We start from the raw sequence: 22,846 nt of genomic DNA, 5'->3' as shown, positions 1-22,846 counted from the left end.
AAACAAATAATTGATTAGAAGAAACCAGTCGTTACACCTCTGTTTAATCTCACAAAATGTATCACAGCACGCACATTCTGAGGTTTTGGCTTGGAACCAAGTCCTCCACTTCTGGTGGAAACCGTAATCACTTATGTGCTGCTGTATCACTATTTTTCTGCTGATCTTTACAGTGCATTTACTGCATGATATATGGGACATACAATCCCCATTATTATCTGTGAACAATCAGCATCAGCAAGAAACAATTGCAGACAATATTGGGGCTACGACATAGCGATGAATCCCTACTGCTAGTAACACTGAAGTAAAGCTCATTAAGTTTGAAAGCAATGGAGGATAAAAGTAGAACGCTCTTGGTGACATACTGTGGCGGAATATTTCATAACATGATTCTCTATTATCAAGACATTTTTCCAGCTTCTCTCTGGATAGAGGCTTGGAGAGAGAAGCTTAAGGAGGGAAAGTCTGGAAAACCCCAGTCATTCCCTGTGGGCTGTCAGGAATGACCTGGATCTGCCAGGAGAGGAGGGGGGAAGTAAGGAGGGAGTGAAGAAGAGAATGACTTGAGTGGAAGACAAGAGGTTGTAATGGAGGACAAAGGAAGAAAGAGTGGGGAGACTGGATAGGAGGAAAAGAACAAACAAAAGGAGGGAGTTTGAAATGGGTTGGAGGTGTGGGGTGGAAAAGAAAGGCGAGGGGACTTGGGGCCTCGACTAGGGGCCAAACCACTCCACCACAGAGTACGTCTGGAAGTGATTGGAGCTGAATGGGGATGGGGGTGAACACACACACACACGCACACGCACACGCACAAACGTGCACAAATGCAGAAGAATGCACCGTACATACAAGAGACTTCTCCAACAGATGTCGACCACATGATACATAGCCTACACCCATATAAAATACGAAGCATGTCTTAACACACATGAAACACACACACACACACACACACACACACACACACACACACACACACACACACACACACACACACACACACCAGAGACAGAATACACGCTGTTGAAATGTGTGAAATGTGTGGGAGTCTAATCAGCGTGAGGATCGGGTAACCAGTTTCCACTGGTGAGGTTCCGGCCTCTGTCATTTTCCTCTTGTCCTCTGCGATGGTTTGACCACAATCAACTTCTATAAAGTCACATCAAATCTCTTTTCACACGCCAGTGCCAACCTCAACTCTTCCAAGGACAGTCTGAAATAGCTAATCCCAGTGATTACGATTACGTTGGCTGTGCCATCTGGCTAGGACAGCTTGGCTCAAGTGAGGAAAGAGGCTCATGAATCAAACCTTCACTTAACTCAACTCAACTCAATCAGATTTGAGTAGTTTAAATGTGTACATCGAATCTTAGTCACGGTATTGTGTATTCACCAATTTTATTATGGTTCATAATTTTGAAAGTTGACTGACTAGTGAGTGACTTTGGAAGTGTTGGAAATAATCAGGTTATGGTGACAAAATCCGAGAGTAATTTACATAAATTGTTCTAACCTGGTTACGTAACATCTGCATATTTATGACCTAACAATGGATCATTCTTGGTGTGTTACTGCCATGAGATACTGCTTCCTGACCAGAGAGTATTTTTTATTTTTTATCCTTACATTGTAAATGTTTCTAGATTTTACAGCATACTGTTGAGCAGTAGAAACTGTCTTAGTTTGATAGAAGTTTCTATTTTAGTTTTAGTGTCAGTTTGAGTCATTTCATTGTTTTGAACATGTACTCTTACACATAATGATTTCTTTCAATACTCACTCAACTCTTCATGCATCTGTTCTTGTAAAAACTGCATTAGAAATGCACAGTATGTAAATAAGCGTCTTTTGAAAAGCACTATATAAATTATTATTATTATTATATAACAATGTACAGTATACATGCACACAATGCTAAAAAGAGCAGTTTTTCCAGCTTTACTTTAACAAACTGAGGAAGAAACAACTTGTTTTCTCACATATGAAGTTGAGACATTTCTAACTGACAATAAACTCAAAGAAACATCAAGTCATCCAGGAGACTCCCATGTGAGGAATCATGACATCATTGAAATTACCAAATTACCAAAGAAAATGTATCAATGCATAGAATTTATCTTTGAGGACCATTTCAGATTTCTACAGGTAAATTAAGGAAGAGGCTGAGTTGTTTTCTTTCAAGGTATCATGTTGGTTGAATCAGACAACGTCCTGTACAACTGACCCCGAATCACCAGCCAGGAAACAACTTGTACAAGACTTTTTAAGACCAGTCTCGAGCTGTACAGCCTTGATTACTAGTTTACGTGCACACTGAAGATTCATGGCAGACAGTGGCTCCGAATGCACATACGGTATTGCTATTATTTGGGACGTTAGAGGGATTGAAGAAGTTAACATTGTTTTACTCCGATTGTATGCCGATTGTATGCATATGGCAGTATGTTCTTCAGTTTATTTTTCCTAAAATTTGATTAGATTAAAAAAAAAATCACAATAGATTGCCTGGCCTACATTTTTGCAAGATATTGTAATATATTGAATCGTAACCCCTGCGTCATGATGTGTGTTGTATTGCTGGTTTCTAGCCAGCACACAGCCCTACAATGTACTATATGAATGAAGCTTTAGCACGATTAGTGGACAGATTAACAGCATCAACAGTTTCGTACCGATTTACAGCGTGGCTGGATTATTTATCTAGAGAGTTGCGTGTTTGACAAACACTTTTGCGTTGGCTTCTCCCCCTTCTTTCTTTCTGTCTGTCTTTCTCTCTTCCCACTTTCTCTCTTTTGCCTTTTGCTCTTTATGAGTCACGAAGTGTCTCTACTATGTTCCATAGTCAGCTACTTTACTGATGTCTCTGTTGAATGATCTCATCACAGCTCAGCATGTCTGAAAGAAAAATCACTGTACCGTATTGTGTGCAGTGTGTTTTTCTGTGTGCTGTTTTGGATCATTAGGAAAATAGGATTTTTGACTTGAAGCAAGTTTGGTCTGAAAATGTGTTTGTTGACATCTGTGTCTGTGGCTGAAAATGTGATTAGTTATGCAAATACATCACACTCAACTGTGAAATTGGGGGCAGGTAGGCCTAAAGTTCAGCTCTACTCACACACACACACACACACACACACACACACACACACACACACACACACACACACACACACACACACACACACACACACACACACACACACACACACTGGAAGCCTTACCTCTGAGGAGGCTTTCTTGCAGAGCAAGCACAGCCAGTTCACAGAGGACTCCACCCACACACGAGACAATGAGTGTGGGTGCGCCGCTAGCCCGACTGTGTCATGATTTACATGTGTCTGTGTGTGATAAAGAGCCAGGCCCTGTGAGAAACGCAGCCAGTCTGTGTGTGTCTCTGCATGTGGGCTAACATGCTGCATGCTCAGACAGCTGCCTTTTGGCACTCGTAACCTGTGTGAGCTTGTATGAACATGTGTCATCTGTGTGATGAGGGAATTTCCTAATCCATGTCTCTCTGTGCTTCTTCACAGTCCACTGCAGTCTCTGATGGAGGTGAGTAGATAATTTCATCTGACACTCTCAATGCCTGTTATAACAGTCTATGACTTCTCTAATTGGCTTCCCTTATCCTTAAGTTGCTGTGATCCACTTTAAGTCACTTTTAATAGGATGAAATAAAGGCCTTTGTGTTGGGCCAGTTGTCCTGTTCTAAAGTGCAGGAATACGACCATGTTCATTGTGGACACCTCATTAATATCTGGCTGCTTTCAAACAGTCTGGTTCGACCTGCTCAGCGTCTGCTCCACCTCGAACTGCTCTGTGGAGTTTGGCAGGCTGCAACCGAAAGATAGTCCCACATTTAAAACCATAAGCAGCACAACAACAACTTGTGGCAAATCACTGACATGAGATATCGAACATGGCGCTGTTCAGACTGCCCAGTAAAAGGCTAAACTGGCTTTGCATTCACCCTACTAAGTTATACTAGTATGCTTGGGAAACAGCATTGTGAATTGAATGTAATAGTTGAATTACCAAAATGCAATTTATATTCTGTTGAATTCTGTAGGGTCAGTAGTTTTAATGAGCATGTTCGGCATTGCTTAATATTCTGTGTTCCCTCCTTGTTGTGTTGTATTGGACCTAGTTCGAGGTAAACTGTTGGTGTCGTGCACATTTAGCATGTGCCAACATTAATGAACGGTCTCCGATTTAGGAGAATTCTATTGGTGCGTTCACATCTCACAAATGCACATGAAAGACTCAATTTATGGCAGATGGGAGATAGAAGGAGGAAGAGGAGGCGAGAAATGAGACTAAAGAGGCAGAGAATGCATGGCAGACATGTTTATAGCCAGCTCCGATGTAGAAGTGTTGATGGTTACTTGTTCACACCACGTGTCTGTTGAAGAGAGGATGTGTTGTTTGGGAGTGAAGTGGAAAGCTCGCTCTCTTTGCAAGTTATGTGCATGTGATGTCGGGAGCATGATGGTAAAGGGACAAGTGAAAATGTTTAACGTTTCCTCTCAGTGATTCAAAGTAGTAATAGGAGTATAGATCACTATCACCAGCTTATAGTAATTGAAGTGTTACTTTATCGACTTATTGGGAGCTGGGAAGCCTCTGTGGATTGGTTTAATTTTGGGGAAAAAGCAGTGTATTTCTATAAATTATCTTGTTGCATATTGTTGCATCAGATAGTGTAACAAGTCAACCCTAAGGAAAAGGGTGCTGGTTGACAGTTTATTCATCCTGCACAGTGAAGGTCAAATTATGTTATCTCAAAGGCAACAAACCTAATTACCATTACATTTCATTTAGCTGATGCTTTTATCCAAAGCGACTTACATTTTTGCTCCATACACCAGCAATTCGGGGCTTGCTCAAGGACGCAACGACAAGGACTAGCGGAGCCGGGGCTTGAACCCCCGATCCTCTGATTGAAAGACAGGCAAGCTAACCACTGAGCCACAATTCTGAGGGAAAGTAGCTATAATGTGCTCAACAGTAAGACATACAAGTGAAACACAAGATGCAGATGATCCAAGTTTTAGCTCAATATCACATGATCAAAGACACAAAGATCAACTCTTTTACTGGATTAGAGGGAGACTTGTGATTCTTACAAGTTACTTGGCCATGATCGCTGAAACTTTTTTCTTTTCCAGCTGCAATTAGAAATGCTCACACACCAACGCTAATTATCACTAATTATAATCCAGTATACATATTATTTTACTGAATAATGAGTACTTTCAATGTTAGTAGGTCAAGTGTTTTTTTAAGGCCAAACTATTCAATTCAATTGAATGTTTACGTCTAATTAGATGTGCGCGTACTAAGTCATGCGTCAGTCGCACACCGGTAGGCCGCATAGCTGAGGGTTAACGCAACAAACAGGTCAGCTAAAGCTATTTTGTATACTTGTTGGCTTGCATCCAACTATATGTAACAATTCTTTCAATATATGAATCTGTTTGTTTATTTGTTAGTAAATTAATGTTTAAGCCAAGTATGTTGCCTCACACATAAAATAATGATGCCAGTGATTTTCCCACAGTGGGTCTTACAGCTTATTAATAAAACACTGGTATTGGATCGGTACTCGGTTTCAGATGATACCCAAAGCAGGTATTGCTATTGGGACTAAGTATGTCTGATCAGTGCATTCCTAAATGCAAATTAAACTTATTAGAGTCATGTTTTGAGACACTTATGAAAATGAATGAAATGTTGAGTTTTATATTATAATTTCTAATAAAGTGTTGGGGTGGCTGTGCCTCAGTGGGTCCTTCAACCACAATGCTGGCGGTTCGACCCCTGAAGTGTCCTTCAGCAAGACCAAGACCAAGTTTCTCTCTGGGCGCTTCACAGCAGCCAACTGCACCTAAAGTTGTTTTAATCTTAATGTGACACTAGGAAACTGTGTGTTTTCAGTGCAAAAACATATATAAATACAATACAAAACAAAACACACTCAACAAATCATTTGCTTTAAGAAATAATATGATTGATTTGTAATAATAACTTCAAAAGCATTTAAGCTTCATGCCTTCAGTCTTCAGCCTTTGAATTTTAATGTACATCCTTTGAACTTCTCCAGGTATTACGGCAACAAATTCATGCCATTTTTTGGTTTTGCACTAAATGTCACTGTGTGACTGCAGGCCTCATTAGTTTCAGTAGTGGCCTTCCTTTAACAAGCTCCTCATCAATACTGCAGTTCTTCTCTGTGTGTGCATGTGAATGCTTTTGTGCTCTGGCGTTTTTAGTTCCGTCCTTCCTTGGCTCTAAATTATTCATCATCTCAAAGCCTGTGTGTGCTTGGATCACTTACCTACCTAGAAGCTTTTGTGTGTGTGTGTGTGTGTGTGTGTGTGTGTGTGTGTGTGCGTGTGCATGTGCATGTGTGTGTGCGTGTCTCTGTTGTGACCTGACTCTCTTTGAGGTCTATCAGGTTGTCTACCAGGTTGCTTACCACCACCAACAGCCTCTCTCTCCTTCCTTCTTCTTCTCCCTGTTTTCCCTCTCTCGCTTCCCTCCTTTGACGTTGTCAGCTGTGTGTGTGTGTGTGTGTTTTCTCTGTCTTGGACTGTGTGTTCAACCTGTTGTGTTTGAGGTTTGTCCATACTCACCCTGACAGGGTGAGTATGGATGGAGGGGCTTGGTCCCCCCTTAGGATTCGCTACCTGCCCCGCTGGCACCACACTGGCTCCTACCAGCTCTACCCGGGTGAGGATACAGCGGGTGCTTCTTCTCCAACTAAAGAAAATGTAGTTTTCATGCACGAGGAGCAAAAAAATCTATCATAGTTGAAGCTTTGATGTTGTGTGAAAGTTTAGCTTTAGTTTAGTTACTGACATTTTTTTAAGCATTGCCAATCACAACGGGAACACGATGCAGATGGTTTGTGACATTAATTGTTTTATTTAAACTACCAGCTGCAGGGTTAACCTGTCTGTGTCTGTTGGGTAGCAGCTGTACATGATTGTACCTTTGCTCTGCTGTTTCTTTTCTCTATAAAGGTAAAAGTGAGAGTTAGGAGGAGTAATACTCTCTGTGGAAGAATTCTGAGTTCACAATATTACTGGGCTCTGCTGAGCATTTTAAATAATATATATACTTCCAGTGATGAAGGTGGCAGAAATGTTCATCGCTTACTGTAAAGCTCAATCTTTTAAATTGCATTTTAAATTAATTTTGCATACGTTAATTGCATTTTTCTTGTTTGCGTTCCTTTGGCTGTGAAAGCTAAGGGAATTTAATCACTAAAAATAAAATTCACAGCAATAGATTACAAGGAAGAAGAGGTCCAAGGATCCGTCTACTAGCGTTTTCAAACATAATTCTCAGTATGAAAACCGCCATTGATAACATAACAAAAATACAAAATTGTGCCATTAATAGCCAAGTTTCTAAGTTTGTAACCACACAGGAGTGGATGGGAGCAACATACTGGTCTTTTAGTTTATTCACAAGATTTGCATCAACTCGGCCACCTGATCGGTGATGCCTTCCTTCTGGCTGTTCTTGTTTTTGTTTTATCTCAACTGATCAACCCACTTTTAGTTATTTAGGCCTGGAGCCCTGTTATTCTGGTTATTCTCAGCTCCTCTCTGGGCTTTTGCTTTAGAAGTCCGTCTCTAAACATTAGGAACACAGACGTATTGAGGTCTTGTTGTGGGAAAAATGATAAATTCTTCTATGGATTAAGCATGGACAAACATTTGGGAAATCCGTTTATAGTGTTGGAAGTTGTTGTTGTGATCAAATCAAGACTGTGACTACACATACAGTAGGAGTAGATAACGTGTACAACGAAGCATGTTGTTAACACACTTTCAATGGTTCTGAACTGAATGGCGGGAAGTTGCAGATATTTCTGTTGCATTTTGAAAAGATAGTGGAAGTACATTATGTTTTTGACTTTCTCTGGATGTGTATGCCGATGTTGTGTTGTTTGACACTTCTCTTGTCCACAACTACATCAGTTTTAGTTTTACATGAGTGAGTGTCTGATGTAATGCAAAACAATGAAACTCAGTCCTTTTGTATTGTGAACATCAGGTTATTATCCGACATGGAGGTTATATTTTCCGTTTGGTGTTTGTTGTTCGTCTGTCAGCGGCATTATAGAAGAACAGAGTGGATACACGCATACATTTTTCACTTTGTTCTCCAAGGGTCCCTTCTAGATTTATCTTTGAATTTGCATGTATTGAGTATATTGTGATATATAATATATTATGTCAAACTTTACTGCCGTTGCTGGGACTGTGGCAGGAATAGGAGACACTAAATCATGAAGTACATTTAATTACAACACAGGAGTTGAAAATAGTCGGGCAGATCAAATTTGTAATGTCGTAGGGATTGTTTGGGTGAAAGCATGCTGTCGGGGTGGCACAGCAGGGACACGTGTGGCTAGAGGAGGTTTCACTGGACTGGCTGTGACCTCATCGGGATGACACTGATGGTGCTGCTTTTAGGTGAAGCCCCTACAGACAGAGAAAAACTAAACAACAAACAGAGAAAAAATAATCATTCAATTTAAACCATATCACCCTTCTCGGATCAGACCAACCATTGATTGTGCTGTTGTGTCATGTTGTGCGTATTTGTGTTTGTTGTACAGAGCTTAACAGCGTGGAGCTGCAGGGCTGCAGCAGCGACAACAGTCTGAACAGTAATGCCAGCCTGCCCAGCGTTCAGAGCCACCGGCGCCACACTGAGAGGAGAGTGGCCAGCTGGGCCGTCTGCTTCGAGAGGTTGCTGCAGGACCCTGTGGGAGTCCGCTACTTCTCGGTACTATCACAGCGCATTGCTGGGGCTGTACATTCATATAACAGATGAGCTATTTATTCTTCCAACTTTCAAAGGGACTTTTTTAAGCAAACATTTCTGATCCCCATTTAATGATTGTGATGCAGGAGTTCCTCAAGAAGGAGTTCAGTGAGGAGAACATCCTGTTCTGGCAGGCTTGTGAGTTCTTCAGCCAAGTCCCTGAGAATGACAAGAAGCAGGTAACAGACATGCTGATCACACATGCATGAATGCATTCAGTTACACCCCAATAATGAGAAGAGATGATATGTGTTATAATTCCTCATCTTCTTTTATCACCTTGTCTTTTTGATCTAAACCTCCACCTCTCCCCCTCCAGCTCTCTCAGCGTGCTAGGGAGATCTACAACAGCTTCCTGTCCAGCAAGGCCACAACACCGGTCAACATAGACAGTCAAGCCCAGCTCGCCGACGACATTCTCAATGCCCCCCGACCTGACATGTTTAAGGAGCAGCAACTGCAGGTAGCGTATCCACCAAACACAAACTCAAGGACTTATTTATTGAAATCTCGAGCTGATTACCAACCACTGTTCCAAGAGCGGTACTAAGATGATACTGACCTCTGACCTTCCTCTGGAAAGTAAGAAGAGGATTTTCCTGCTGGACAAATGCATTATTACTCATAGTGCTATCATTACAGAACACGACATAAGCTTGACTATTCATCTCCGCCTGCTTTCGAGCATCATTCATGTGAATGGCTTCTTACATGTGCACGTCGTGGAGGGCGGGAGAGTTGTTGACAAGCTCTATCAATTTTAACAGCTCACCTCAGATGTACACACACACACACACACACACACACACACACACACACACACACACACACACACACACACACAAACACACACATTCATTGAAGCCAGCGATGAGATTTTCCACAATACCCCTGGATTCATCAAGATCTTGTGCCACTTTTGGAGAATCACATAAGTTCTCCCTAGAGGACAGACACAATTCATTTTTGCGGCATTATGTATTTTAGGACTTGATACATGTTCATAGAAGATGGACATTCTCAAGGGGCTGCTGATGGGATATTAAACTTTTACTTAAGTTTTGACATTTTGACCGAGCACTTTCAACATCTGTGAATATTGTTTTGACACCCATTATTTCACTCTTTGCCTCTGTTGTTCTTTAATTCTTAATCCTCTATCCTCTCCCTTTCTCCCCTCCTTTCATTCCTTCTGCCTTAATTTTTGTTTCAATACTTTAACTATTGCATGTTTTTCCATCCTCTCTTCCTGCCTTCCCCTTTCTTTCTAGTTTTGCCTTTTTCTATGCTCCTTTTTTGTGTGCTTGTTCAATCCTTCCTGCATTTTCTGTTGCCCACTGATTACTTCTTTCCTTCCTTTTCGCACCTTTAGATCTTCAACCTGATGAAGTTTGACAGCTACACGCGGTTCCTCAAGTCTCTGCTGTATCAGGAGTGCATGCTGGCAGAAGTGGAGGGGAGGCCCCTGCCTGACCCTTACCACATCCCCAGCAGTCCCACCTCCAAACACAGCACCACTGGCTCTGACCGCTCCAATCTCTCCACACCCAAGAAGGTAACACAAAGCCTCCACAAAGACTTCCACTTGGCTGCATCTGGTCTTAGTTTAGTGTTGGGATACCATGAAATATTGGGAAATATATGGAAACATCTATAAAGTCTAGTGTTAATTTACAGGTACAAATCTTTATTTTCTATGTGGTACAAATCACTTCTTCAGTGTTTATACATTTATTTATATATATATATATATATATATATATATATATATATATATATATATATATATATACATACAGGTTTGTGTATATAAGATCACAGATTTGCTTTTTAGATTATTTACAGTTCTGTGAATTTACGCATATAAAAACAAATAATCCATATAAAAAAGCCGGGTGCTGTGCTATGTAGTAGTAGAACAGATTATATATTCTAAGGTATGAGGAAAGGCACAGCATCTGGCTTGTCTGTATGTATTGCTTTGTGTGTTCTCTAATGGGATTGCATTCATCCGTTGGTGGGTTTCTTTGTGTACATTTGTGTGTTCGCACCTGTGTCTACCCCTCTTCACTGACTTTGTGTGTGTTTTATAGGAGGACAAAAAGAGCAAGTCGGGCAGCTCTTTAAATCAGGACAGTCGGGATGATTCAGGAGAGCGGAGGAAAGGCTTGTTCTTCTCCTGGTCCCGCAACAGGAGCTTCGGCAAAGGCCCGAAGAAACGAGAGCTGACCGACTTCAACTACAGTCAGTAGATAAAAATGTTTGAAAATGTTTTTGATTTAAAAGTGGATGCATTCTAATTGGTGGGCTATTTTTTAGGTTTGGATTTAGTAGACACTACTGATAAGTATATAATTTTTCAGATTTCTCTGGTAGCAATGGTCGCCGTGAATCCCAGGGTTCGCTGTCTTCAGGAGCCAGTCTGGAGCTGGGGACATCAGGGTTAGGGAGGAACGAGGTCAGTCTGGGAAGAACTAGTTCAGACATTGCATGAATGGGAAGATAGACATTCATTTCAGCACCGAGCAGCTTCATCTGCTCAAACAACACTGAGAATACTGAAGAAATATCAGACTGTCTGTGGGTTTTCCTCCTCTCAACCTCCATCTGTCTCTCTTATATTTCTATCCCTCCTCTCACCCTCCCTGTTCGTGTCGCGGTTTTCTTGGTCCAGGGAGATGTTTCCCGTGGTGCGGTATCAGTGTCAACAGAGAGTGGAGGGGGCAGCGCCCCCTTGAGGCAGTGTAACATAAGTTTACCGGACGGCTCATGTTGCTCTGTGCCTCTGAGGGCCGGAGTGTCGATCAGGGATCTGCTACTGGGCCTCTGTGAGAAGCTCTGCATCAACCTGGCAGCTATAGACCTCTTCCTGGTCGGAGGGGAGAAGGTATGACACAAGTGCTGTCCTAAATACCGTTATTATAGGCTTCAAAGCTATTTAAATAAATTATAGAAAATCACAACAAATCCCACTAAACCAAAGCAAACAAAACAGCAACAATCAATGTCTTTATATAAGAAAGTGGCAGCCTGTAGTGACGTACCCACAGAATTACACGGACTCTGCAGTTCCACGGAGTGTTTTTGCATCCTCATTTTTGAGAAGTTATGACCCACAAATGTACTGCTTTGATTCAGTCTCATTGCTCAACAGGCAATAGATTCATCACATGTTACATCAACTTTATACGGTCACAATATGACAAATGTTTTCCGATGGACCCGGGCAAAGAAAATATGAAAACAGTTTTAAACTACCCAAAGAGAAGCATTTCACAAGTTCAGAGAGTATCTTTTGTTGTTTTATTTAGCAATTGGTAATCATATTTTAGGGTTTAGCAACTAGCTGGATATTTTTCATGATTACTTTCTTATTCTCTGTCTCACTCTCTCAGCCACTTGTTTTAGACCAAGACTGTTTGACATTGTGCTCTCGAGACCTCCGACTAGAAAAGCGCACTCTCTTCAGGTACAGTAATAAGAAGTAAACATCATAGCACTTTGTAGTTTGGCTTTCTTGAAGAAATTGTACTTTCTTGATTCTGAATTTGTACTCATGGTTGAATGCACTTATTGTAAGTCGCTTTGGAAAGCGTCAGCTAAATGAAATGTAATGTAATAAGCCTTCAAACATTTCAAACCAATGCTAGGAGTAAACGTGAGAGAAAATGGTTGTCTTGAAACCATTATTACCTTTTATGCTGCTGCTACAGAATCCTACAGAAAACACTAATTTGGTTTTCTTTCCAGACTCGACTTGGTCCCTATTAACCGCTCGGTGGGTCTAAAAGCAAAGCCCACTAAGCCAGTAACTGAGGTCCTCCGGCCTGTGGTGGCCAAATACGGTCTGCACCTCGCTAACTTGGTGGCACGCATTGTAAGTCACTCTGGCTGCTTGTATATATACAGAAATAAATAGAGAGACAGGCAGTGTAAGTGAAGACGTGAAGACTCATTGTGTGTGTGTGTGTGTGTGTGTGTGTGTGTGTGTGTGTGTGTGTGTGTGTGTGTGTGTGTGTGTGTTGCAGAGTGGAGAGTTGGAGCCATTAGATCTAGGTCTTCCTATATCTAACCTGGATGGGCTGCGAGTGGTATTAGATCTAGCAGAAAACATCCCTGGAAAAGGTAAAACACACACACACACACACACACACACACACACGCACACACACACACACGCGCTGTTGATAAAAACATATGTATCTGCTGCCTCTCAAAAACTGGTACTCTCAAAAACTGGTACATTCAATATATTGGCATATCAATTGTGCATCTGTATGCTCCCTTTCCTTCATTCAGCAGACAAACAGAAAACAGTTCCCTCTAAGGGCCTCGTCCCGGCCTCGACCAGCAGAAACCAATCGACAACAGTAAGATCTCCTCCAGCGTCTTATTTCCCGTTTTCTTCTCGCTCTGGAATGTTCCATAACCCACAGAATGTCTTCACTTCCTGGTTGACGATGTCACGCTACTAAGTACCTCCCTCGCTGTCCTCAATCACCCATGTCTGTTTGCAATGTGTTAAAAATGTGCGCAGATGTATGATGTGTGTTGTGTGTCTGTCAACGTTGGGGCTGTTTGTGACTGAATGTATGTGCACTGTTGCTGTGGAGCAACTCTCAAATTTGCTAATGTTCCATTATTGCGGTCTGCCTGTGGCCGAGTGCATCGTCAACTTTTCTCTCTGGTTTGCTGGTTCTCTCTCTTCCATAACACACCCAGTGGTCAGGTGATAGTAGCCCAGCCTTTGCGGAGCGTTTGCTGGATCTCACAACCCCAAAGACTCCCTTTGTGCACCTGCAAAGGACTTAGGTGGTGGTGGCGGCATTAGCACTTGCTTGAATGCTGTGTGGGTTTTCTTGTTATAGTTGGGTCTTTAACCTGATTGATAACCATCTGTGATGGTCATTTATTGCTTTCTTGGTTGAATCTACAAGAATCTTTTGTTTCCCACTTAGGGCAGAAGTGTGGCTTTAGCTAGTAGAAAGCTGGTCCCTTTGGTGCTATGGTGTGTGCTACTGCTACCCTACATGCTGGCGATGCTTAGTACACACAGTACTAAGCATTGTGGTTGTCTGAATGGAACATCCCACCTGTCTTTAGATTAGAAGTTATCATAGATGTATGTTTTACGAGAAGTATACTTGTTTATTAATTACACAAAACCATCAAACTCATTATCATAATTATTTTCATCCTACTTAACTGTCCTTCTTCTCAAAAGCGAAGCATCATTCAATCTTGTGCCCTCTACTCCCCCATCAAATTCTCATTTTAGTTTGTCACCCTCCTCACCATCAGTATCACTGGTCCCCCCCACGTGTTGTCGTTACTTGTGCCCATACTTGCACCATGATGACTCAACAGGGCTCTAATGCCCCGCTCCGCTTTCATTGTGGCCCCCAGGGGGAGAACAGGTCGTCAGGGACAGCCGGTTCAGCCCACCCCCATGGGGAAAATGGCAAGACTGGGCCCAGCCCTGACACGAGCAGCAAGCCCTTACCCAACCACTCTGTCTCTCTCCATAAGGCTCCGGAGAAAAGAAAGCAGAAAAAGATTAATATAGACGAAGCTGAAGGTAAAGACTGAACGACCTCCCTCTCTCTGTCTTTTGTTTCTGTAGCTTGGTTGCTGTGATCACACTAACCCTTTGGCCTGTCTGCAGTATTGCAGATGCAGCACCAAATGCTTTCAAAGCTAGCTAGCTACATGTAGCACAGTCACCTCTGCTCAAACTGAATGTAGCTTTGACTTGTCTAACTGATTAATACAAACCCTCTGCTGCATGATTCTTAATTACAATGGATGTGTTTTACTGTTTTTTTCTGATGTGATTTTGGTAATTATTCATTTGTGTGTGTGTGTGCACATGCACGTGCGTGTGCTTATGTGTGTCTGTACACCTGTTTGGTGTGTGTGTGTGTGTGTGTGTGTGTGTGTGTGTGTTTGTGTGTGTGTGTGTGTGTGTTTCTGCAGAGTTCTTCGACCTAATATCCAAAGCCCAGAGCAACCGAGCCGAGGACCAGCGAGGGCTGCTAAACAAAAGCGACCTGAAGCTCCCAGACTTTCTGCGCCTGTCGCCAGTGGCAACCAACCCGGCTGCACCTCCTCCCCACGTCTCTGAGCCCAGTTGCTCCACCCCTTATTCCTGTAACGCCAATAACGGCAGCTTCCCTAGCAGCGGTCGCCGGGGCAATAAGGTGAACATCAACGACAGGGGAGGCGGCACCCACTTGCTCAACGCCGGCCATCAGTCCCAGAGCTTGGACTCTGCACTGGGAACTGAGAGTGGAGGGGGGAGGAGAGCCAGACCCCCTCCTCCGTTTCCTGGCACCATCTCCCCCATCCACCTGTCCCAGGGTGCCCAGCGTGGTCTCCTCCAGGACTCTTGCAGGGGAGAATCGGTCCAGATGCTGGAGGAGGACACGCTGTCTGATCTGACTCTTGTGGGAGAGGGGGACATTAACAGCCCCAGCCTCAACTACGTCACTCCCTCACCCCTACAGTGCACGGCCCACCCCCACCCCCGACCCCAACAACAAGCACAGGGAAGTCAGCCTCGCTCAGGTACCTCCCCCATGTGAACTCCAAAAACTTTTGAACTTTCACCTCTTCCTTCACCTGACTGTAAGCGGGACTGGAGACCCAATAAAGTCAGCTATTGAAGTTCCTTGTTGGTCACAGTCGGCCCAGAATGCATCCAGATCTCCTCCCTTTATTTTATTATTCCCTTTCTGCTGTCTAATTAACATTACGAAGCAATTTCAGAAGTGTAAAAAACAATAAGAACAGTAAAAGATAAAATATTGAAATGCTGTAGAAATTTGTGTTAATTTTGTAAAAAAAATGGATGGTGCTGCCTTCAACAGTCAACGACAGCATTAATATAAACTAGGTCAGACACATAAAGAGAGGAAATGAATGGATGCATTAGGCTTGGCACTGCATGGTTTGTATCTGTGTGAACTTTTGAGAGCAGTGGATTACTTTCTAGAGACGTTAGCTCGATGACCAGTGCCAAACTCCTCCTCCACCCCTCCAGTGTACAGAATCTAACAAAGCACTTTAGCCAATTACAAACAAGACTTGACACTTCTTTACAGATAAAAAAAAATAAAAAATTCTTCCTGCCTTTTCCCCCCCATTACTTTAACCTTTCAAAATGTCTGTTTCATGCTACAGGTGGTTGAGCCGCCAGAGGTTCATTTATGTATTTGCTAACAATCACTAGCTGTTCCTATTCCACAGTGGTATTGAGGCTACTTTACTGCTCTTCTAAGTGACCCATTTATTATTTCCAACTTATTACATGCTTTTGAGCAAACTGCATGCAGACATGGCGGGCCAGACCCCATAAATACAAACATATGCCACAGAATCATGAACGCACACATTTGCTCAGCTGTTTCTTTATCAACTTGAGTACAGTACACTCTCTGTTTCCACCACTGTTCTCTCTCCTCAGGCTTTTCTCGTGTCACTCATGAAAAACAGACTCCAGCGAGTGTGAACACATGCAACTCACTCTCCGACCAAATGATCCAGAAACGCCTGCACTGACTGCGATTAAGCAGTTTTCCTCTGTTCTTCTCCATTTTTCTTCTTTGCACTACATCACATGGCAGCACCTATTTTTTTTATTTTGTTCTTTCCACAGTCAAGCAATTCAACAGTGTTCTGAACCGTCTTTCCCTGCAAGATTTTAGCTGGAGAAATTGGACTAATAAGTCAAACCGTTTGTTTTTAAAGGTTTCACTCCTTACTTTATCCTGTATTATATTGTCAAGAAGACATTAATTTATCCCACGTCCTTTTCATTTTTACAATCTATCAGTTAAAAGTATTAATTTGTATATAGTCAACTTTGTGAAATCACCGTATTGCTGTAGTTGAGTTACAATGCAGCCATGCTGTTTCTTCAGTTGTGTCACAAAAGAAATCAATTCTCCTCTCTTCTCATCAGTTGACTGTACTGTCTGTAAATAGATCAAATAAATGTTTTAAAGATTGCATTCTCTCTGTAGAGCCTCATGTGAGCAGCCTCCTTTCTTTCTTCGACTTTCAATAATAACCAATTCATTCTATTCTCCTCACTTCATTTCCTATGAATGTGTGTGCCTCCAATTTGTACATCTTCTCTCCTATATATCTTACTTGATATTCCTCTCCTCTCTCTATTGCCTATTCTCTCTCTCTGTGTGTGTGTGTGTGTGTGTGTGTGTGTGTGTGTGTGTGTGTGTGTGTGTGTGTTTGTGTGTGTGTGTGTCAGGACAGGGCTTTTGTTTTTGGGGTACAAAGACTTTTGGGGGGACTGGGCTATTAGCTATGCATGAGTTCCCCCCTTGTTAGGCAACTTTGTCATGCTGGTCTCTTTGGTAGCCCACAAACAAAACTAGCTTCTGTTTCTTCACACACTCACACAGACTCTCTCATTTCTACTTCACAATGATATATACATGCTCTCACACTCGCCTTCAAACACAAAGCGTCTTCGTCCGTGTGAATCCTTTGCATCACATGATGATCTTATTCTCTATCACAATAATTCCTTAGTTTTATTATTTGAGTATGTGTTTCCTCATGGACTGACATGTTTCAATAGTAGCAACTATATGTAATAGTCCATATAATTAACCAAAACAAGCAGAGAGAAAAAATAAATATCTTTCCCTGTCCTACTTTCCCCCCTCATTTTCACACACACACACACACACACACACACACACACACACACACACACACACACACACACACACACACACACACACACACACACACACACACAAATCAGTAAAGGACATACAGAAACAAGGATCTGTATCTATAAGGACAGTGCATTCTGGTGTTGTAAATATGTCAAATGACAGCCAAAAAAAAAAAAACTATGAATCCTTATCTTCAAAACACTATAAATCCTTCCTTATAACATGGAAGTGCTGATATTTCTTCAAAAGTAAACCAATCTATGGGTGTAATTCTTGTTTTCATGCTGCAAGATCCATTGAGTTATCTGATTGCTGCTGTAATTGGATGGGAAAACGGTGTTCACATAAGCTGTTATATGAATACAATTGTGGCTTTGGTGCTTTAATTCACTGGCTCTTGTTGGGAACATTGCCCGTGTCCACTGGCCAACAAAATAATGATGTCGTAAGTGCACCAGCACAGTTTGACTTCTCATCTCAAATGGCTCCATCTGCTGATGAGAGAAGGAATACATAATGTTGGACAGAGAGAATAACAGACAGAGAGGGAGCAAGAGAGGGAAAGTAAATAGCTAAGCTAGGACAAACTGTATTGCATTAAAACAAATAATTATATTTATACGTGTAATATTTTGTACTCCTGGAGTGATAAAGAAAGAGTAGTATTGCATTTGACAGTTTATTTCAATACAAACGGCAAAGATGTAATTTGTCTCTAGAATAAAGCTTTTACAGGAGAGGGAGATGCGTGTCAACTAGGGACACGCCCACACAGTCATGAGGAGGTGGGGCTTAGCCTTACAGTCTATCCAGGCTGTAAGTGGAAACACCTGTATACAACGGGTGTGTGTATTCATACCTAAAGTCAAACTGTGCTGGTGCACTTACTTAATTATTATTATAGACACGGGCAATGGTCCTAACAAGAGCCAGGGAATTAAAGCACCAAAACCACAATTGTATTCATATAACAGCTTCTGTGAACAAGGTTAGCTTAGAATGTTAGCATGCTAGTTTTTGCTAACTAGCAATAAACTAATTAATTAATTACGTCAAAGACAATTTCATGGTAATTTATCTCTGGATATTTCAGTCTGGACCAAAGCATTGGACCGGCCGACATTGTCCTCCATGCAGCCGCCAGCATTAGCTAAATAAAATCCTGGAATGAGAACAGCAGGGAAATATTTTTCATTCCTTTACGTTCACTATTCCTGTCGTGTCTTTGATTGAGACAAGAGTTTTTCACAGCAGGTAAAAGAAGGTCAAACCAATAACATTAACGGTGACGTGTGCATCATTAATTACACCAGTGCTTTTCCAGCAATATAATGTAAAATGTTATGAAATAATGCAGTAATATTGTTTAATTTAGTTCATATGAGTCTTGTGAAACAAGACACAGCATTTTAAAAGAAAATTGAATGAGACAAATGCAGCCACAGGTTTGAATTCAAAGTCGCATATTTATAAAAAAATAAATAAAAATAGAGCCCTGTGAATAAATCAGCTGTCCCCCAAAAATGTGAGAATGCATCCCCCTTTCTCTCAGCCAGTAGATGGCAGCATGCTGTATTAAGATGGAGACAGTCTCTTTGCACCTACAAACACACGCACTGAGCTCCATCTACCCCTCTTTCCCATGATGTCATAGCCAAGAGCCAGCATGGGAATATCTGTCATATCCACTGTGTGTGTGTGCGCGTGCGCGTGTGTGTGTGTGTGTGTGTGTCCATGTCCATGGTGTTGCAACAGTTGGCTACAGGCTGGTAATCGTGTGAATTGTGTAGTTCACTGAATTAGACAGAATGTGAATAATCATCTTCTTTTCTCCACTCTCTACTTCACATAAACATACAGCAACAGGAAGATATCCTGCTTGAGTTCAGCCATGTTCTTGTTTTTTTTTCATTTTGTGTCGCTCTGCACCAGACTTTTGCCAACAAATGCAGAACATGTTGCACTTGTGTGATCTGTGAGTGTTCCTTGCATGTGGATGGTTTGCAGTGTCGGCGAGTGCTTTGTCATTCCTTTGGTCTTCTCTGTCAGTCTCTTTTTTTAAAGCAGCCTCTTCTTCCTAAGGTAAAGACAGAAACAGACGGAGAGACAAGGAAAGAGGAGGAGGTGGTTTCAAAATGCCCAGCAGAAGAACAAGCTCTTCCAACCACATCCCTCCTTCTCCTTCCCCTCCTCCTCTTCCTCCACCACGGCCTCCTCTTCGCTCACGTCGCAAATCCAAGTCCCCTTCATCCCGCTCCAACCACTCGACCCCAAAACGAGCCTTGGATTTAGACAATATCAGGGCCACCTGTGACACAGAAGACAGAATTCAAACCCGCAGAGGGGCCCGAGACCTCAGGTGCTCTCAGGGTTCAGAGCTGGACAGGAAGTGGGAGGGTGTGGCCTCGGAGCTGCGTTGCCGAGGCAGCAGGATGAGGTCAGCAGTATACCAGACATCAGAATTGCCCTCCATGGTCAAAGCCAAGAGACCATCTGAGCAGAGTGAGAGCAAAGGGCAGATTGACCGGAGTAAATTGAAAGCAACCTTTGTTTGAGGAGCCAACGTTTAACTGACTCTCAGACTGTCTGGCCTGCGGATGTTGTCTCTGTGACTCTGACCCACCGATAATGTCCGCAGCAGCTGAAACATTGTCTAGCTTTCAAAATGAGGCAAAGGGCTCAGTGTCAACAACTGTGCAGCTGTTCCCAGACTCTCTACCGAAGGCTGCTATTAGAAGATGACAGGCTGCGATTAACCAAATGCTGTGTCCCAATTCCACACTACATATTCATTCTCAGTATATGTAGTGGTGTAAATCAATGATATGTTTTCACTAAAGTACTATTCTTAAGTACAGTTTTGTTAGACTTGTACTTTATTGGAGTATTTCCATTAAATAATTGTACTCTCGCTCTATTAGATCTCAGAGGGAAATATTGTTTTTATTCCTAAATTCATTTTCACAGCTAATTTTACAAACATATAGCCTTTATAAAATATAATGTTAAGATGTCCATCTCATATTCCAGAAGAAAAACTTATTTTGCTAATTGTGAAGTTGAATTGGTCAAGATGGAATTTTTACTGTGTTTAATTCCAAATGTGGACAAGACAAACGTTTGATAAAGTGTATATACATATTGTGGCAACCCGGGGGACTTGGAGGCAAGATTCAGCAATAAAACAGGAGACTCAGACATTAGTACTTCAACAAAAAGTGTCCTTTAATACATAGGTTTGGGGTAAAGGGGATGGGGTTAAACACAACAAAAGATTCCTCCTGGTCGGGGTCTTCGGTCTCACAAGACGCTTCCTTTGCTCTGTGTGGGCAGATCAGAGGAGAGAGGTTTAATACACGGTTTACCTCGTGTCCGTTATGGCTCCGGTCCAGGGGATCCTCCTAGCCTTCTGTCCAGTCTGACTTTCCTTCCTTCCTGCTGCTTCCCAGCTCTGAGAATATATGCTCCCTCTAATTACCTGATGGGCTGCAGGTGTGTCCAATGCCATGTGCCGATTGGCTGCAGCACCTGCACTGGAAGTACACTCCCTCGATCACCTCCCCCAACCTGAGCTTGGGGATCCGCCCCCTGCGCTGGATATATATATTATAAAAACTGCAAAAACAGTACCTACAACAATTAGTATAGTTAACACTGTATACAAAGAGTAGAGTACATAATTGGGACACGGCTATACACTTCCTGGGTCTAGCTGTGAGACCTCTCATCACCTCTATTGAGCCCATGTGGGAGGGTACTTCAAACACCTATGGTTCTGTATTACATAAATCTCTAAATTTTAAGGGGCACTCCAGCATTATCAATACTTGATAACCAGCAAACTCAAAGCAGCTGAGGCTGAAATGTTGGCTCCTCCATTTATTTTAATGCAACTTCACAGAGTGTTTCGTTAGGCCTTCTCTTTGTTAACCCCAACTTCTTTCTCACTCCACAACCCCAGTTTGCAACGGAAACGTTCTGTTCACAATGAGCATTCTTCAAGCCAAAATAACCTTAATGACATCATCAGTTATTTTCTCAGACTTGACCAAACTCCTCCAGAGCCTCAGAAAACATAATACAGCTGTGTTCTCAAACTGTACTATAGTATATATAAAAATATATTTTTATTTTTATATATAAAATAGTACTACATATAGTAGTAGTAAAATCATCTTCATGTGTATAATCTGTAGATTGCCCTTTAAACGGGGTAGACAAAATAATGAAAACTATCGCAGTATTAAAGTCAGTTAAAACTCTATTTTCATAAACTGTGTTCACATGTCAACCACCTGAGTTTGAAATAATAAAAACATTTTGAAAAAGTAACCCGAGACATTGTCAGCTGTCTGCATTTTTAGGATGAGCATGAACATGCATTGGCTTTGTAAAATAAGTGTTCCTGGCACCAGTTACTTCAATACATTCACCTGGCTTTCCAAGAATAAATGCCCCTGAACTTACAGAGGCCCTGGAAGTAATATCATTCCCAAACATCCAGCCCTGAGTCCAGTACCTCCGTCAAGACGGACCAATGCAGGGATTTACTACATCACACTTTAGTGTGTTGCCTAGAGACAACAGGGAATCAGTAAAACCAGCAGGACTGCTTTATTCCCCCTGTTGCCCAGCATGTGCTCATTCAGTGGGCATATGGACATGTTCACATAATAAAGTATTTTCTTGACTAGCAATCTTGTATAATGTATTTGTTGTTGCAGATTTTGAACTAATTTGCCAATTATGCATCTCTTAATTGGCATTGCTCTCGAGCCAGTTTTTACAGATTAAAGTAGCTCGAGCTGAGGCTCAACTGATTAGCATGAAGGCAACATGAATCCCTGTCTAACACCCGGCTCAGAACCGGAGAGTTAAGTGAAAGGTGAGCGCGTTATGCAGTTTTAATCAAATTAGCTTCATTGAAAACAATAAGCACTTCACGCAGGATGACAACTGTACTAACTTGGCAGGACCTGGCAGGCTGGGGTCACTCCCCACCTCGGTGGTCTGAATGTCGGGGAGAGAGTGCTGCCAGCCGGCATGGCTCAGACTGTAAACGCTATTTTGAAAAGTGCCCTCCTTCTCTCTCTCTCTCTCTCTCTCTCTCTCTCTCTCTCTCTCTCTCTCTCTCTCTCTCTCTCTCTCTGTGTGTGTGTGTGTGTGTGGGCTAGAGCAGAGGCAACACACACACGCGCACACACACGCGCGCGCGCACACACACACACGCACACACACACACACACACACACACACACACACACACACACACACACACACACACACACACACAC

General features: G+C 42.2%; 1 protein-coding gene across 1 annotated transcript in view; it reads left to right on the top strand.

Moving 5' to 3' along the window:
• The window catches only part of rgs12b (regulator of G protein signaling 12b), a gene marked incomplete at its 5' end in the record, with an annotated part of 38,818 nt that extends 21,999 nt beyond the window's left edge, over nt 1-16,819 (top strand). The window contains 14 exons of the mRNA XM_079220343.1: nt 3,534-3,555; nt 8,639-8,808; nt 8,934-9,026; nt 9,167-9,310; nt 10,220-10,402; nt 10,941-11,091; nt 11,211-11,305; nt 11,522-11,734; nt 12,243-12,316; nt 12,598-12,724; nt 12,876-12,972; nt 13,147-13,217; nt 14,254-14,425; nt 14,824-16,819. Coding sequence (XP_079076469.1) covers nt 3,534-3,555; nt 8,639-8,808; nt 8,934-9,026; nt 9,167-9,310; nt 10,220-10,402; nt 10,941-11,091; nt 11,211-11,305; nt 11,522-11,734; nt 12,243-12,316; nt 12,598-12,724; nt 12,876-12,972; nt 13,147-13,217; nt 14,254-14,425; nt 14,824-15,431 — 2,220 coding nt within the window. The 3' untranslated portion in view covers nt 15,432-16,819. The remainder of the gene's footprint in view (nt 1-3,533; nt 3,556-8,638; nt 8,809-8,933; nt 9,027-9,166; nt 9,311-10,219; nt 10,403-10,940; nt 11,092-11,210; nt 11,306-11,521; nt 11,735-12,242; nt 12,317-12,597; nt 12,725-12,875; nt 12,973-13,146; nt 13,218-14,253; nt 14,426-14,823) is intronic.
• Nucleotides 16,820-22,846: the final 6,027 nt, after the last annotated feature.

The sequence above is a fragment of the Taurulus bubalis genome, assembly GCF_910589615.1.
Source record: "Taurulus bubalis genome assembly, chromosome: 6".
In the NCBI taxonomy this organism is placed as follows: Eukaryota; Metazoa; Chordata; class Actinopteri; order Perciformes; family Cottidae; genus Taurulus; species Taurulus bubalis.
This window is presented reverse-complemented; position numbering and strand designations above follow the sequence as displayed.